Raw genomic sequence first — 16,875 nt, 5'->3', positions numbered from 1 at the left:
AAAGCATCACTGTTATTGTGCAAAGAACAAACATGTTAATATTATTATTTTGAATATGTTGAGTTAGGACAGCCAAACATGGTGTTATGTCCTCTCCATAGTGCTGGAGGCTACAGAATTGCACATTTTAGAACTGATGCGACTCCGGCCCTGTGAACTCTAGGATTTTTAGGAGGTTACAGTCTTTGGGTGCCAATCTCGTCCCTGGTTCAGATGTATGTTCTCTATGGCACAGCTCCCGAAGGATATATAGTTGCATGTTTTGGGTTCTGAGGGGGGAGGGATTCACAGTTATGGATAACTGTTAATGAACTGGACTGTGTCTTCAGTTTCACACTTCATTTCCAGAAAAGGACAAATCACCCCAGAATAGTAGGTAATATTCAGCGGCAGTGGTCAGTGTTGTAACTTAGATGCCAGCTACATTGTTTTTTAATTTGTATATTCCGTGTCACTATATGTATAGCTAGTGGTGCTGAATATATGTATTGACTGCTGACCACCACGCTGCTATCTTGGGTCGGCCGGTCCATTAGTCAGATTAGAGATTAGACATCTGTCTAGGGCAAAAAATTTCAGGAGGAGAGGGAGCAGCAGGTCCAGCTCTAGCACAGGTGGTAAGACAGCAGAGCAGCAAGCCACTGTCGCACAGCAGCAAATCTTTGGGCATCCACAGACACGTACGCTCACACCCAGATGATCAGAAGCCCCACGCCGTTCCAAACAGTGCTCTAAAAATAGCGCCGGAACAGCTTGAGGCTATAATGCCCCTATGATCAGAGCTAATAGCATGCAAATTTAGGCATGCTGTTAGCTCTGATCATAGGGGTAAAAGTGCAGGAGGATTGTTCCTGAGCATGCACTTAAGCACAATCCTTCCACACTTGTTCGACAGGTCCGGCCTGTCAAAAGCCCAGACCTGTCAAATGCATCCCAGGATGCGCTGGGCAGGGTGCTGCCATTTTGAAGGCTGCACTGGAAGTGGAAGGAGTGTGATATTCCCTCCTCCATCAGGGAGGGGGCTGCTAGACCACCAGGTTGGAGGGGTTGGGTTTGCGGCCCACTGGGCCACCAGGGAAGTTTTTTGGCATGTGGGGAGGTTAGGGGGGCTGGAGATCCCATGCCCTTGTGTTGGGGGGAGAGTCAGGAGAACTGGAGGTCATTGTCTTAGGGGGCTGGGGGAGGGGGCTCTCGTCGGGGTCGGGTCTTAGGTTGGGAGTATGGGGGGCCTGCTAGGATGCAGATACATGCTGGACAGGGCTTCCCATTGTCTTGGGGGGGGGGGCTTGAGGTGTTTTGTAAAGAAGTGATGATACAGAAATTTTATACTGTACCAATTCTTGAAAACTACAGCTTCAAATTTGAAACTGCTCTAAGTTGCCCATGTATGGATGAAGACCTCCATTGTCATCCCTTTAGGTTGAATTCGGGGGGGGGGGGGGGGAGTTCCCCCACAAAAGTACTCAAGCTGTGTTCAGTAGACTGAGGTGAATCCATCACTGATTTAGCAGGCATTTCATGGTGTTCTCAGAAGTTCACTTAGGTTCCATATGAGTTAGTCAAAAGGTTACTAGATGTAACACCAACTGGGAAAGATCTCTCCGTACTATGTAACCTTTAAGAGGCGCTAGTGAACTTCTTAAAATGCACATAAGCACTGCTTTTGTGGGTGGTGTTTTATCTGACGCTCCCAGGTGCAAAATTGAGCAGTTATTTAAAGGTAACAGAAGTAGTTTAATGCAGCTCTCGCTGACCATAGTTAGCTATAGCCAGGGGCTGGGGAACATCTGTTTGACGTGTCAGTGTCTTTGCAGTTCTTACAGGAATTTATAAGCGTCCCAAGAGGCATCTTTATTGTAATCTTCCTTTTGCTTTTCTAATAACTGACCGGCATTTCCTCTCATTGCTGTGGCCATTAAGTATGTTACATTATAGTTTAATTGGTGACTAAAATACTCTGGACCCTGGCACTGTTGTGTTCCTTGAGAAAGTAATGGAGATTTTAAATCCAAAATGTTTTCTAGTTGAAGATTTCTATTTACTGTGGGAATCTCTAGCCTGAGAATTTCCAGAGGGTACATTTTTCTGCATTATTTTTGAATGTTTGAATTCTGTATAGGCCTGAATAAATATTGCACAAGGAGTCTCATTGCATGATGTTCTGTTAACATGTACAGCGTTCTCTGCACAGGTGTTTGCTTTGCACCCAATTCTATTTTAAAATTGCTTAAGGTAGATGATTGACAGCATCTTAGAACATTTTTACTGTTATTGTTAACAGTAAAATTCAGTCTCTTAATCTGACCCTTTAATTTTTCTGATTGTTTTGATGGGTGTAATAAGGGAACATTCATTGCACTAGTAAGTTAGGCAGTCATCACTCTGATTGCTTTACTGGTCTTCATTAAGTGTTAAGAAATGCAATTTTGTATTTAGGCGGGATGTAATGATGTTTAAGGATCCGCATTTGTTTTGAAGTAAAAATAAAGGATGCAGTGAGAGAGGCTGAAAAATTATTCAAGCTTTTTTTTGGATTTTAGCCTGCATTGTTTGGGAAATAATGCACTGTAGAAATGAAACTTAAGGGAGAAAAAAGGGGAACTTTCAAATGAAATTTGGGGAAAAATCAGCTGGTGTACGTACACACTCTCTTAGTAATGCTCATACAAGTATAAGCATCATATTCCACAGTTGCTTTACTACAGAAGATAAGTCTACGTGGCAAATAATCCTTAGGATGCTTTAATGAGGCGTTCATCTCAGCTAGTCGGTTTTGTTCACTGTTGCCTCTACTAGTTTATCAGCTAGCAATTATATTCAGTAGACTGTACACCTGTTCTAGTTAGCATTGCCAGCACTATGCACAACTAATCTGTACTGCTGTATTGCTGCTTTAAGAGAGCATTATTGAAGCCAAATAATTTCTGGATTGTATTTTTAGAATTTCATTGCTTCAGAATTTTGGAATGTCTTTAAAGCAAAGCTGTTGTTTCACATTAATATTTCCCACAATGATCCTGACATCATGTTTGCTCAGTGGATTAGTCAAAGTATGGTTCTGCTAATCTTGACTACTCCAGAGTGACCAAGAAAAACAAAGCTACTTTCTCCTTCCCACGTCATCTCAAGGAGAATAAAGAGGTTCTGGTCTTAGATGTTTGCTTCTGGCTAGTGTTGATGTGTGGACATGGACCACGGCCTCTTTTTCCTTGTTTGTCTCATAATTTTTGAGCTTTGTAAGAAAACAGACTACTGGGTAAACTGAGCCAATGTGACATGAAAATGAAAAGTAATTATTCAATTCTTAGCACTAAAGAATCCCATTAAATAAATTACTCTATGTCATGAAGTCTTTCTTCTTGACCTCATGTTACAGTAATCTTTCATGAGATAATTAAACCATCCTTCCACCGTAATGCTCCCTGTGGTAAACAGGAGTCTGTTGTTTACTACAGAAGAAATGCAATTCTTGGTCATTGAGCCCAACATCCTGTCTTTGACAGAGGCCTGTTCAGGTACCTCTGCTCAGGTACCTGGAGGATCCAGATAAGGAAATCTGTTCAACGTTGCTGACTTCCAAACATAAGAGGTGGTGATCCATATACCTACATATACATATACCTAAGGAGCTTCGCCGAGATTGGGTGGCAGAGCCGGAGGTGGGGATAGTGCTGGGCAGACTTATACAGTCTGTGCCAGAGCCGGCGGTGGGAAGCGGGACTGGTGGTTGGGAGGCGGGGATAGTGCTGGGCAGACTTATATGGTCTATGCCAGAACCAGTGGTGTAAGCGGGGCTGGTGGTTGGGAGGCGGGGATAGTGCTGGGCAGACTTACACAGTCTGTGCCCTGAAAAGGACAGGTACAAATCAAGGTAGGGTACACACAAAAAGTAGCACATATGAGTTTATCTTGTTGGGCAGACTGGATGGACCATGCAGGTCTTTTTCTGCCGTCATCTACTATGTTACTATGTTACATGGTTAATAAATAATGGGCCTTAAGCAGTGCTAATCATTTAGACTGTAGCCCACGAGGAAGAGAGAAGATGATTAGCCTTTAGATACAGTTTCTTATTTTTGTTTCTTTCTTTTTTGTATGATTTACTAGTCATTTGACCCTAGAATAGGTTAGCATCTCTTAATAGTACTGAAGCAGTAAGTAATTGTCAGTGCTCAAGATGAATTAACATTGAAAGCTGGGTGGCACCTGTTAATACATCTGATTTGATATGATAGATAAATATTTATATTAATTAGTATACCTTTTATATACACCAAATGTTGTTCTTGCATATATACAAGTCATAGCATGAACTAGTCCAGCAACCAAATGTTCTAATAGAATCCTGTCAATCCTCGACGATTACCCATAGTATGACTACAATTGTGTGCAAAGGTTTGGGCACCCCAGGTCAGATTGTACTTTACAGGCAGTCTTTAAATAAACAGAAACTGACACAACCTTTACATAGTACAAAGCTAAACACAAATCTTCCATTTTTAATGTAAAATTAGTATCCATTTTCTGATTTTAGCAGATTGAAAAGAAATTAAGTGTATATTGCATGTGTAAAAGTGTGGACACCCTTCCAGTTGGTTCATTACAACATTTAAGTTTTTAATAATGTTTAAGGTTTATTCCACCTAGATCCAGGGGATCACATCATATGCATACATAATTTAAATAAAAATTGTTTTATATCATATTTGAAGTTGTATCAACATAATGAATAAAACATCACCAAGGTCATCTACTTTCAAAAAAAACATTGGCATCCCTAAGCAGCTATCGGAGCTTTTGAAAATGAAGATAATTCCCTCATAGGAGAAGGCTATAAAAAAAAAATTCCCCCAATCTTTCCAGCTAACAGTTTCAGCTCTCAGAAACATTATAAAGAAATAGAAGTTATATGGAACAGTTGAAGTCAAAGCAAGATTTCAAAATCCGGGAAAATTTTGCTAGAACTTCCTGAAAACTGGTCATATTTTCAAAAGTATGTAAATGAAATCTTGATAAACCCCAAAATGTTTTGGAGCAATGAAAATGGAACTGCTTGGCTACAACCTCACAAGAAACATTTGGAGAGAAAAGGCTGAAACATGGAAGAAAAGAAAACCAACCATAAAGCAGCAAGAAGGATCTATTGTGGTTTGGATTTGTACGGCAGCCAATGGCACAGGAAACAATGTGTAGGTGAAAGAGAGTGAATTCAGCTAAATATCAACATTTCCTAGAAGCTAATATTAGTAAAGAAAAAAGGTTGGATATTTCAGCAAGACAATGATCTGAAACAAACCCCAAAATTAACCATAAAGTTCTTAAAAGAAAGACAAAGGCTTTGGAATGGCCTTCATAGTCCCCAACTTAAATATTGAAAATCTGTGGTGAGATCTCAACATACGGTGCATGCATGGAGACCTAAGAATATTTCTAAGCTGGAAGAGTGAGAGAGAATTCCTAAAAGTAAGAAAAGTATGTTTAGAGCTGGTATCTTAAGGGAATATAGAATGATGCGTGGTCAGGAGGAGGAATTTATGAATACGTTTTAGAATTGCTACTGTATTTATTTGCAGTTCTTTGAAGATTCAAAATAAGACAATAAGTGATAATGGTAGGTGCAAAAATTATTTTGTAATACCTTTGATGGCAGAAATGCAAACGTTTTAAAGTCAGATTTTAGAAAGAACGTACAAGTTGGAATTGAGACTTCCAGGTTGGGATGTGTCATTTTCCGCTAGTATTTTCTAAAATACCTGCAGGAATGGACATGTACATTGCTTTAATGTGTGATTTATATTCTACTAGTGGAACCATGCCCGTTACCTCAACAATGAAACGGGCCCTAGGAAGGCTGTCATGTAAGCTTTTTTTTTTTCTTTCTCCCCTGCCCTCTCCTTCATGTTCAGCAATTCTTCCCTCCCCTCCCCTCCATGTCCAGCAATTCTCCTCTTCCCTGCCTTCCCATCCATGTCCCGTGATTCTCTCCTCTGCTGTCCTCCCATCTCATCCATGTCCATCAATTCTCCTCTGCCCTGCCCTCCCCTTCCCTTCCTCCCTCCCCTCGATGTCCCGCGATTCTCTCCTCCCCTCGATTTGTACTTGAACGTTCTCTGGCTGGCTGGCTGGCTGGCGCTGGCTTCCGTTCATAACATCCCTCCTGACGTCAGCTCGCCTCCAGCATTCCTTTCCCTCTCACTGTTCTGCCCTCTGACATCATTACGTCTTGACGCGAGGGTGGGACAGTGATGGGGAATGGAACGCTGGAGGCTGGCTGACGTCAGGAGATGTTACGAACCCAGACAGCCAGACATGGAACATTGGAGGTGCAAATTATTATATAGGATATATAACCTTGCAGCAGATCACAAAAAGATAATGATATATAAAACCCCAAAATTAAGAATATTATTAGCCATTAGCAATTACAGAAAAATGTCATGTTTAACATTTTACCATGCAAAGGTTGTGCCAGCTTCTTTTCACTTAGGGATTTACTGAAACGTGGGGGTGTCTAAACTTGTGTACATTCATAGTCCCGGAGGAGGCATTTCATCACACAGCAGTGACACCTAGAAGCCAGACTCTCTCATAAAGTACCGGCTTGCCAGATTACAGAAAGAGCCAATGGTCAGTAACTGTAATGACTGTGCTACATGGGAGCAATGGACATATAGGGCTAGATTCTATATATAGCGCCAAAAATATTGGTGCTAAAAAAAAATTCAAAACCACGCCCCTGATCCACTCCGAAATATCCATGACTCTGCATTCCCTTTCCATCCCCTTTCATGGGCCATGCATAAAGCTTTTAGGCGTAGATGTTGTAATTAAATCTAATTATTGGCACTAATTGGTTCATTAAATTGCACATGCAAATTGGGTGCACACCCAAATTTTCACGCACAATTTTATAGAATTCAGGGGATCGAGGGGAAAAGCCCAAGTAGTTATGCATGAAGACTGATAGCACCATAGCCTAGTAGAGGACAGGTCCAAGTCACCTGGTTGCTCATCCCTTCAACTCTTCCTTCTGTAAACCTGCCATCTAAGTAACAGCTCCCTGTGAGAGGCTATGACTGCCTAAGTATCTTGAGTAACTTGATCAGTTTTCCGGTGCTTTGTTTAACAAAATAATAATATAATATTTAAGCAGCAATTAAAATTGACAGTATTGCAGTCGTCTCATATTCTCCGTATTTCCATGGTGTTTTGCAGTTAATATCAAATTGTACAGATCTTGAGGAGATATTCATGAGTCAGACACAGAGGAGAAGGTAATAGAGACACTAAATACTTGGATGTACACTAGAGACAGACTGCAGTATACTGCAGATATACTGAGGGTAACAGCAAAACACTATTAAAAAAAAAAAAATTACCGCGGATGCAGGAACAAAACTTTATACTGCCCCGCAGGAACAAAACTTTATACTGCCCCACAGGAACAGTAAAAAGCCTTGTTCCCATAGTTAAAATAAATAAATAATAATCCTCTCCTCCTTGTGGGTGTCATTCAAGGAGGTATTAGAGTCACTTACACTTTCCTGCAGCCAGCCGGCAGCGATTCACACAGACCAGCTATGTGGCCTTCCTCCTGCCAAGTCCAACCCTATCTACTTCATCTTCCTGTTTAGCGTCAAATTGCAATAGTGGAAATTTAGGAGGAGACCCCAAAGCCCACTACCAGGCTGCACTTTCATCAGGTTTGAGTTTCTGTCTGGTCAGGGGCCACGGGCAGTTGCCCTAGTCACACTCCCCTAACACCATCTCTGGCATGTGCTGTCTTTATATTTTGCACAGTACAGGAGTAAATTCATCTCTCTATATATTTCTGGCATTGTACTAAATAACTGAGGCTTGTGCAGATGGAGTTAGAGCTTGCAGGGATGGGACGGGGACAGGCTTTGTCCCCGTGTCATTCTCTAATATACACCACCTAGTCCTCTAATAGGCAGTATAGCAAATAAAACTAAAACTTCAAAACCTGTAGAATTCAACATAAAAAAGTTTGAAATCTTGGAAATGAGTGATGGTTGCTGTCTGCTGAAAGAAAATAGTTTTTAGAATGAATAAATACCATATGAAGGTTGTGCAAGATTCTCATAGCAGATGGTGTAAATCAAAATTTTTATCATCATGAGATGAAAGCTGGTGTTAGGCAGCTGTTCTTGTTATGTTTCATGGTAGATGCATGGAAACGTCACCTGATGGTGGAACCAAAGTTGGAATTAGAATTTATACGGGCTTGGGATGGACAGAGGAAAACTCAAATGTTAGCAAAGCCAAAGGTCGAATAGGATGCATTGCATTGTAAAAATTAAGGGAAATGGGAGAACATAAGAATAGCTATACTGGGCCCATCTAGCCCAGTATCCTGCTTCCAACAGTAGCCCATCCAGGTCACAAGTACCTGGCAGAAATCCAATTAGTAGTAACATTCCATGCTACCAATCCAGGGGCAAGCAGTGGCTTCCTCCTTGTCCACCTCAATAACAGACTATGGACTTTTCCTCCAGGAACTTGTCCAAACCTTTTTTTAAATTCAGTTACGCTAACCGTTGTTACCACATCCACCAACAGTGAATTACAGAGCTTAACTATTCTTTGAGTGGTAAAATATTTCCTCCTATTTGTTTTAAAGTATTTCCATGAAATTTATTGACTGTCCCCTGGTCTTTTTACTTTTTGAGACAGTGAAAAATCGATTCACTTCTACTCATTGTACACCACTCAGGATTTTATAGACCTCAGTCATATTGTATTGTATTGTAACATTTATAGCCCGCGCTTTCCCACTTGATAGCAGGCTCAATGCGGCTTACAATAAAACAAAACTTACAGGGTAGTACAAAATGGATAAAACATTTAAATATAGTATATAAAGAGGTGGACTGAGAAAAGGATAAGGGAGGAAGGTGGAAAAGGTAGGGAACGGAAGAGGGTGTAAATTGGGTAAAGTATTGTGAATAAGAAAGAATGTATAATAATGGTTCGAAGAGGGATGAATTCAATAGGAAAAAGCATATTTAAGTTCTATCAGGTAGTCAGATCCCGGTATCGCAAATGGATTTTTAATTTGTCAAGTCATATGTGTAGGCTTGCTTGAAAAGGTGAGTTTTAAGTAGCTTCCGGAAGCGTAGATGGTTATTGACTATACGAATCGATCTTAGTAGAGTATTCCAGAGCTTGCTGCCTCTAATGGAGAAATTGGATATCTGTCTCCCCCCCCCCCCCCCCCCCCACACACACCCTTAGCCGTCTCTTTTCTAAGCTCAAGAGACCTAGGGGCTCATTTTCAAAGTTTTATAAGTTGCCACCGAAGAAACAGACAACTAATAAAAATAAACACATCGAACACTTCCACAGAACCACACCGCTTAATCCAACTAGGATACATCAATGCAAGATCAGCAGTAAGCAACTCAGTAGATATACTAGACTGGATCACCACAGATAATTTAGACCCTCTATTCATCACAGAAGCCTGGTTCCACAGCCCTACAGACTCCACCATATTAGAGACATGCCCACCAGAATACAAAATCACCCACTGGACAAGAAATGGAAAAAGAGGGGGCGGAATAGCCATAATTTACAAACCCGAATTCACCATCACAACCACGGGTGAATCTACCTCTCCTCAACTCGAAATTGCCTCGACAAGAATCACTCACCCAAACCTACCTAGGACACCTCAACGCAATCCTATTCTACAGGCCACCAGGAAAATGGCAAGACTCCCAAATGCAACTTATGGACTTTATCTCGAACACATGTGTTGCTGCCTCAAACATCCTCATAATAGGAGACATCAACCTACACCTTGAAGACGACACCTCTACAGGCACACAAGAATGCAAAGAATTCTTAAAACTCTGGGATCTGCACACACCTAACACGCAACCAACACACACAAAAGGACACACACTGGACATCATTACACATAAATTCAACCCAGACTCAAATATCCTACTTACTGACACAAGATGGACACCCACACTATGGTCTGACCACCATACAGCATATGTCTCCCTCAACTGGCGAAAAACACACATAAACGTAATCAACAAACATGAATGAACAACATACACCACGAGAGGAAAAATAGACCTCACAACATTCTGGCAACAGATCTACCAGAACAAATGGTCAACAAATGCTGACACCATCCAATTCCTCCAAGAATGGGACGATATCTGCACAACAACATTAGACAGAATCGCCCCAATCCAAACCAGAGCATCACATAGGAAAAAATCAAATCCATGGTTCACCGAAGAGCTGAAAAAACTTAAAACACAAGTCAGGAAACTAGAACGCGCATGGAACAAAAAGAAAGATGAACAAACACTAAATGCCTGGAAACTACTTTGGAGGAAATACAAATATACCATAAAATAGACTAAAAGACTACACTACAAAACAATGATATGACCCAACTACAAAGACACACACAAACTCTTCTACCTTGTGAATAAATTGCTAGACACCTCACCAGTTACAAACAACAGCAAAGACACACCAGATGTCGACAACCTTGCGAAATACTTTAAGGAGAAAATTATACAACTGCGACTTAAAATACCCGCCAGCACTATTGAATACGCCACACTTCTAGACTGTCCAGACCCAGAAGACGGAATATACCCAGCAGACAGAACCTGGACCGATTTCGAATTACTATCAGAAGACCTCATCTCTGAAACACTTAAAAGATTTGCTAAATCCCACTGCAAACTAGACATATGCCCAAACAACCTCATGAAATCAGCTCCTCAACAGTTTATAATAGACCTAACGAACCACGTAAACTTCATGCTACAAAAAGGACTCTTCCCAAAGGAAAAAGGAAACATGTTACTTACTCCAATACCCAAAGATACAAAGAAAAGCGCAAGCGAAATAACCAATTACAGACCAGTAGCATCCATACCACTAATAACCAAAATAACCGAAGGGATGGTAACAAAACAACTCACAAACTATTTAAACAAGTTCTCAATACTGCATGATGCCCAATCAGGAATCCGATCGAATCACAGCACAGAAACAGTATTAATTACCCTTACGACTAAATTCAAACAAATGATCGCAACCGGCAACAATATACTCCTCCTACAATTTGACATGTCAAGTGCCTTTGACATGGTTGACCACGGAATTCTTTTGCACATACTTGAATATTTCGGCATCGGAGCAAATGTCCTAAACTGGTTTAAGGGGTTCCTAACCCTGCGTTCATATCAAGTCACATCAAATTCAACCATGTCCGCTTCATGGACACCTGAATGTGGAGTACCGCAAGGATCACCCCTCTCACCAACCATCTTCAACATAATGATGATCCCATTGGCAAAACTTCTATCAAATCATAACCTTAACCCAAATATATACGCCGACGATGTAACAATATACATCCCTTTCAAACAAGACATCAAAGAAATATCCAATGAAATCAACCAAAGTCTACACATCATGAACACCTGGGCAGATGCATTTCGATTAAAACTAAACGCAGAAAAAACTCAATGCCTAATACTCACCTCCCAATACAACACGAACGAATTTACTGCTTTAAACACACCGAAACTAAACCTTCCAATCTCAGAAACTTTAAAAATCTTTGGAGTCACTATTGATCGCCATCTAACATTCGAAACCCATGCAAACAATACAACCAAAAAGATGTTCTACTGCATGTGGAAACTGAAAAGAATAAGACTATTCTTCCCAAGATTCGTCTTTCGCAACCTAGTGCAATCCCTCGTACTTAGCCATCTGGATTACTGCAATTCACTATACGCAGGTTGTAAAGAGCAAATACTGAGGAAACTTCAAACAGCCCAGAACACAGCAGCCAGAATCATCTTCGGAAAACCAAAATATGAAAGTGCAAAACCCTTACGAGAGAAGCTACACTGGCTCCCACTTAAGGAACGCATCACCTTTAAAGTTTGCACATTAGTCCACAAAATTATTCACGGTGAAGCCCCAGCCTACATGTCTGACTTAATAGACCTACCTCCCAGAAACGCCAAAAGATCATCTCGAACTTTCCTTAACCTCCACTTCCCTAATTGCAAAGGCTTAAAATACAAGGCACTGAACGCATCAACCTTTTCTTACATAAGCACGCAATTCTGGAATACATTACCACGCAACTTGAAAACGAACCACGAACTAACCAACTTCCGCAAACTATTGAAGACTTATCTCTTTGATAAAATTTACTGTAAAGATCAAAACACATGAAGTCCACACTCACTATTCAGACATACACCAATACATTCTCTTCTGAATTCTTATCCCCTGTAATTTTATCAAATTTATACCTTTACTCACAGAAAAATGTTATACCGAATGTTCTCTTGCTAATGTTCTATTACCCTATCAGTTTCCCGTTGTCTCTTTCCACTGTTCCATTGTTCTCTTCTTTTGTCCTATTCCCTAACGATACTTGACTCTGTCTTCACATAACTGTCACAATGTAATCCATAACTGAGTTGTAACAAATTGTACTTCCATCATTCATATCGTATTGTAAGCCACACTGAGCCCGCAAATAGGTGGGAAAATGTGGGATACAAATGCAATAAAATAAATAAATAAAATAAATTTTCAAAGTTTTATAAGTTGCTATGTAACTTTATAGGTCTAAGTGCTTTGAAAATATGCCTCTACCTCTTTAGCTTTTCCTCATATGTAAGGAGTTCATCCTCTTTATCATTTTGGTTGCACTTGTTTGAACATTTTCTAATTCCATTATAGAGATATGGCCGCCAGAATTGAATGTAATACTAAAGGTGAGGTCACACCATGGAGCGATACAGAGGCATTAGAATATTCTTATCTTGTTTTCAATCCCTTTCCTAATAATGCCTAGCATCCTGTTTGCTTTTTTGATGTCTGCTGCACATTGAGCAGAAGATTTCAGCATATTGAAGTAGATTATATATATGGTGCCAACTAAGCATATTCTTTAATCGGCACCTAGATTTAAGCGCTGATTATAGAATATGCTTAGTTGATATTTCAGCGCCGATATCTGCGCCCATCCATTTACGCCAGTGAAAACCTGGTGTAAATCTCAGCTTGTGCACTGGGCCATAAGCTATAACTAGGCACCTAAATTTTGGAATGCCCATAACCACACCCCTTTTGCCTCTCTGCGTTAGTTCGGCACACATTGTTACAGAATACGCCTAAATCTAAGCGCCCTATATAGAATCTGGGGGATTGTGTACAATGACACCAAGATCTTTTTCTTGAGTTCTGACTCCTAAGATAGACTCCAGCATCAGGTAACTATTATCTGGATTATTCTTCCCAATGTGCCTCACTTTGCATTTGTCCACATTAAATTTCATCTCCCTTTGGATGCCCAGTCTTCCAGTTTCCTAAGGTCTTCCTGCAATTTTTCACAATCTGCATGTGTTTTGACAACTTTGAATAGTTTTGTGTCATTTGTAAATGTAATCGCTTCACTTGTCATTCAGCTTTCTAGATCATTTATAAATATGTTGAATAGCACCAGTCCCAGTACAGATCCCTGAAGATGTTTCATATTTCTGTAGTTTTAATCTGTATTTTTATTTTTTCCCCAGACCAGCAAGACCATTCAAGTTGCCGAAAAGGTAAGGGCTGTGTTCGCTTAATCCCACTGAATCCTGTTTTTGTAAATGCCACTGCTTAAAATCTGCCTTCTGCCTCAAACCAATTGTACAGAGCTCACATTTCTAGCCTCTTTGCAGCAGTATAATACTATAATATTATTTGATATATCGTAAATATCAATGACAGTGGAAGGAAAATAAGGGGGATTATATATGGGACATTCATTTCCAACACAGGGTCGGTGATTGATTAAGGAAAGAACAAGCAGAACAGATACAGCTTTACAAAAGGGATGATCAAGGGAAGAAAACACAGTAGGAACACAGAAATCCAGGTTCTGTCCTTGAGTGGAGGAGTAGCCTAATAGAGCACTGAACTGAGAACAAGGGGCACAGTTCAAATCCCACTGCAGCTCCCTGTGATCTTGGACAAGACACTTGAACCCTGCATTGCCTCAGGTTCAAAACTTAGACTATGAGCCCTCCAGAGACAGCAAAATTAAATCTTAGAGTACCTGAATGTACACCGCCTCGTTAGCTTTCAGGCTTGCAGGCAGTATATAAGAACGAAATCCTTCTGGGCCACATGCTGAAAACAAGGAGACGGAAGAAAAGGAGGATAGAATTTAAAGGGATTCTGGAAAAGCCAGTAAGGAAAAGAATGCTTTAAGTGAAGATTTAAATTTGTTTAGGGAGGATTTAGGTTTTACATATAATGGAAGACTTGTCTAGTAGTGTCCAAACAAATCTGGTGAGAAGCCGTTATGACCAATAAATGTTTCTGGGATCCGCAGAGCTATTTGCTATTCATGTGAGCAGTGTATTGAATTAATCATATCCCAGACTTAAACAGAACTTTTAATGGAACATGTATGAGTTTCCTTTATTTAAATGATATTGACGTGTATGTGGTTTATAGTTAAGAAATAATGTTAAAGAAGATATTTCTTAAGGTTCTACAAAGCGAGAGAAGGTTGTTGCCAGCTGGTTTATTTTTCCTCCCGAGTCTGCCTGAAAAGAGAGGGAAGAGATTAGAACTGAAATGATGGTTGTTTTTTCAGCAAGAATGAAAAGGGAGCGAAAAAAAGCGGCAAAATGTATTTATTTATTGGTGCCTATATCCCACATAATCTGAATGTTAATTATTTAGTTCTATGTGGCTTACAATAATTAAGACAAAATGCATACAATATATTTTTACAAGTATGAAGAAAACATAAACAGTGAGATTTTGAAAAGAGCAAACAAAGATGATATAACATTTGCTGTTTAGTTCATTGTCTAACAATGCAAAAATTTGTTAAAAAGGAATGCCGTGATAAATTTGTGAAATATTAAAGAGTTGGTAATCCTTTTTATCTCATATAGAATTCCACCATTTTGAACGTGTACGTGAGAAATCTCGTCAATATGGATTTATATCTGATGTTTTTATAGCTAGGAAAATGTAGTACGAGATAGTTTCTTGATCTAGTAGATGTATTGAAGGTAGGTAAATCTATCAACTTTGTCATGTAATCTGGGCTCATGCCATAGATAATTTATTAGATGAATGTACATGTTTTAAAGTTGATTCAATTTGTGTGACAGTCCCTGAATGATAAAATGATTTGGAAGATACAGAATAAAGATCAAACTGGAAGATAATCATTTTCTTAAAGTTTCATAACGTTGTCTTCCCAAAGGAGGAATGGACTCGTGTTTAGAGCAGGGGGTACACATAGCCAGTCGAGTTTTCAGGATACCCCCAAAATGAATATGCATGAGAGAGATTTGCATACCCTACCTCCATTTTATGCAGATTTATCTCTTCCATATTTATTGTGGGTATCCTGACAATCTGACTGGATAGGTGTGTCCCTAGGACTGGGTTGAGAACTCCTGGGTTACAGCAGTGAGCTGAGAACCAGGGTTCAAACTCCCATCGCACCCCCCCCCCCTCACTGACACTACTTGTAATCTTGAGCAAGTCATGTGCAGTGCATTTTCGAAAGAATGGCCAAGTCAGAATGTCCCAAATGGACATCCATCTCGCATGTATTTTTGAACAGGATACAGCTTGTCTGAAAATACCTGAGGTGGATGTCCATGCGCTGGAAACGTTTGGCACGAACATCCATTTTACAAACTAAAACGTTTAAATTTTGAATGGGGAAAACAAGGGACATGGACAGCTGTATAGCAGCATTCTTAGAAAGTGGCCACCCGAGACATCTATGCAGAGTAGAGGGGCAGCTTAGTAGTTAGTTCAGTGGACTGTAAACCAAGGGACCCTCGGTTCAAATCCTGCTTTAACTCTTTTTTTTTTTGTAATTGTGAACCCTCCAGGAACAGAAAAGTACCTACGGTACCTGAATGTACACCACTTCAATAGCCTTCAGGCTTTAAGGTGTCTTATATATGTAGGTCCAACCGCCACATGAAACTGAATATGTCCAAGACCAAGCTTATCGTCTTTCCATCAAAACCCACTTCTCCTCTTCCTCCGCTCTCTATCTCAGTTGATGGCACCCTCATCCTCCCCGTTTCATCTGCCCGCAACCTCGGAGTCATCTCCGACTCCTCCCTCTCCTTCTCTGCGCATATCCAGCAGATAGCCAAGACCTGTTGCTTCTTTCTCTTTAACATCAGCAAAATTTGCCCTTTCCTCTCTGAGCACACCACCCATACTCTCGTCCACGCTCTCATTACCTCTCACCTTGACTACTGCAACCTACTCCTTACTGGCCTCCCACTTAGCCATCTATCCCCCCTTCAATCTGTTCAGAACTCTGCTGCACGTCTTATATTCCGCCTGAACCGATATACTCATATCACCCCTCTTCTCAGGTCACTTCACTGGCTTCCGATCAGATACCGCATACAGTTCAAGCTTCTCCTTCTTACCTACAAATGCACTCAGTCTGCAGCCCCTTACCTCTCTACCCTCATTTCCCCTTACATTCCCGCCTGTAACCTCCGCTCACAGGACAAATCCCTCCTCTCAGTACCCTTCTCCACCACCGCCAACTCCAGGCTCCGCTCATTCTGCCTCGCCTCACCCTATGCTTGGAATAAACTTCCTGAGCCCTTACGCCAAGCCCCCTCCCTGCCCATCTTCAAATCTTTGCTCAAAGCCCACCTCTTCAATGTTGCTTTCGGCACCTAACCTTTATACCTTTCAGGAAATCTAGACTGCCCCTATTTGACTGACTGTACATTTGTCCTTTAGATTGTAAGCTCCTTTGAGCAGGGACTGTCCTATGTTAAATTGTACAGCGCT

At 40.6% G+C, this 16,875-nt stretch overlaps 1 protein-coding gene across 6 annotated transcripts in view; it reads left to right on the top strand.

Annotated features, from left to right (window-relative positions):
* DISP1 (dispatched RND transporter family member 1) overlaps positions 1–16,875 on the top strand; it is a 400,222-nt gene that overhangs the window by 294,283 nt on the left and 89,064 nt on the right. For all 6 annotated transcript variants that reach the window (XM_030195975.1, XM_030195976.1, XM_030195980.1 and 3 more), the window contains one exon: positions 13,605–13,634. In XM_030195975.1, the coding sequence (XP_030051835.1) occupies positions 13,605–13,634 (30 nt within the window). The remainder of the gene's footprint in view (positions 1–13,604; positions 13,635–16,875) is intronic.

Source organism: Microcaecilia unicolor, chromosome 3 (genome assembly GCF_901765095.1).
Source record: "Microcaecilia unicolor chromosome 3, aMicUni1.1, whole genome shotgun sequence".
NCBI classification, from domain to species: domain Eukaryota; kingdom Metazoa; phylum Chordata; class Amphibia; order Gymnophiona; family Siphonopidae; genus Microcaecilia; species Microcaecilia unicolor.
The sequence above is the reverse complement of the archived record's forward strand: the minus strand, read 5'-3'. Positions and strand labels throughout refer to the sequence as shown.